The sequence below is a fragment of the Anarrhichthys ocellatus genome, unplaced genomic scaffold (genome assembly GCF_004355925.1).
Source record: "Anarrhichthys ocellatus isolate YVR2014 unplaced genomic scaffold, GSC_Weel_1.0 scaffold79, whole genome shotgun sequence".
Lineage (NCBI taxonomy): Eukaryota > Metazoa > Chordata > Actinopteri > Perciformes > Anarhichadidae > Anarrhichthys > Anarrhichthys ocellatus.
This window is the reverse complement of record NW_022280109.1, coordinates 419,656-421,022: the sequence shown is the minus strand read 5'-3', so window position 1 is coordinate 421,022 and position 1,367 is coordinate 419,656. Positions and strand designations below refer to the sequence as shown.

The 1,367-nt window shown below is 42.1% G+C and overlaps 1 protein-coding gene across 2 annotated transcripts in view; it reads left to right on the top strand.

Annotated features, from left to right (window-relative positions):
• The first annotated feature begins 267 nt into the window (after positions 1-267).
• rwdd (RWD domain containing 4) overlaps positions 268-1,367 on the top strand; it is a 4,055-nt gene continuing 2,955 nt past the window's right edge. For both annotated transcript variants that reach the window (XR_004213740.1, XM_031874316.1), the window contains exons 1-2: positions 268-450; positions 1,101-1,181. Coding sequence is in view for 1 of the 2 variants with exons in the window: in XM_031874316.1 (XP_031730176.1) it covers positions 427-450; positions 1,101-1,181 (105 nt within the window). In the remaining variant the exon portion in view is untranslated. The remainder of the gene's footprint in view (positions 451-1,100; positions 1,182-1,367) is intronic.

Sequence of the window (1,367 nt, the reverse complement as noted above, 5' to 3'; positions counted from 1 at the left end):
TTGGTATCACAACCCTTATTATTGTCATGTATCAGAGATTATATGCTACCAACTGACCATGAGCATAACCATTTGTGCCGCTAATTGAATTATATATTGAATATTCATCGATTTATCATATTTTCACATGTAGCTTGTCAATGTTTTTAGTCACATTGAAGTAAACATTACAATGCTCCTATGGAATAGTAGTCTTTTATTGATCATAATACGATATTATAAACTAAAACTGCATCCACTAATGAGGCGGTTCAAAGTTCACGAAGAGAGCCTAACTGCGCATGCGTGTAATGTGGTGGCAATAGCTGTACTAACTGGGGAAGTTGTGAAATTATTATCATAGTTTTAACAAGCGAAATGGGTTGTTGACTGTGGGACTCGTATAAACTCTACACAGAGAGTATCCTACAGGAAGAGAAGGAAACCATGACGGCTAACGAGGATCAGGAGGTACGATGAGTGATGCTGCAGTAGCAGGCTAGCTGCTGTTAGCTGCTAACTACCGGAGACTAGCATGACAGCTAGCATGATAACGTTAGTCTAGGTTGACGAGCTTAGTTGGGCTCTTCTTCTCGGTACACAGCGAAACAGGTCAGGTGTCGGCGTTTATGTGATGAGAAAGAGCTCGGCCCGGAGAGTCCGATGACTTTGTATCTGTTGTTGAGCTCTGATCAGCTCATGCCGGAGTAAATGGTTCGCCAAACTCCATTCAGACGTTTGCCAAGTTAAGTGTGTTTAAATATATGGAGGAATACGTGCCACATAAACCTGAGATCAAGACCGTTTCTGATTACAAAACGGCCTTGAATCCATCCGGTGTAACCGTTAACTGTCAACATTATAGTTAGATGTCGGTGTTATACCTCAGCCATCTAATAAGTGAGGTAGCAGATGGCTTCAGCAAGTGAAAGGTTGAATTCACCGGTAGTCAGTGAATGTCTGGAGGATCACATGTATACCGATTTAATGACATGTCGTCATGGTGTTCGGTGTAAGGACAAGCTGTAATTAATGTAATTTATTGTAATTATTAATTCTAAAGATGTAATGAACTTCTATCTGACTAACCTCCTGTCTCTCTCTCTCTTCTTCAAACATAGATGGAGCTGGAGGCTCTTCGCTCCATCTATGAGGGGGATGAGTGTTTCAAGGAAATCTCTCCAGTTTCCTTTCAGTTTAGGGTGAGTACTGTCTCCTGTCCTCTGTACTGTCTCCTGTACTGTCTCCTGTCCTCTGTACTGTCTCCTGTACTGTCTCCTGTACTGTATTCTATACTGTCCTCTGTACTGTCCCCTGTACTGTCCCCTGTACTGTATTCTATACTGTCCTCTGTACTGTCCCCTGTACTGTATTCTATACTGTCCCCT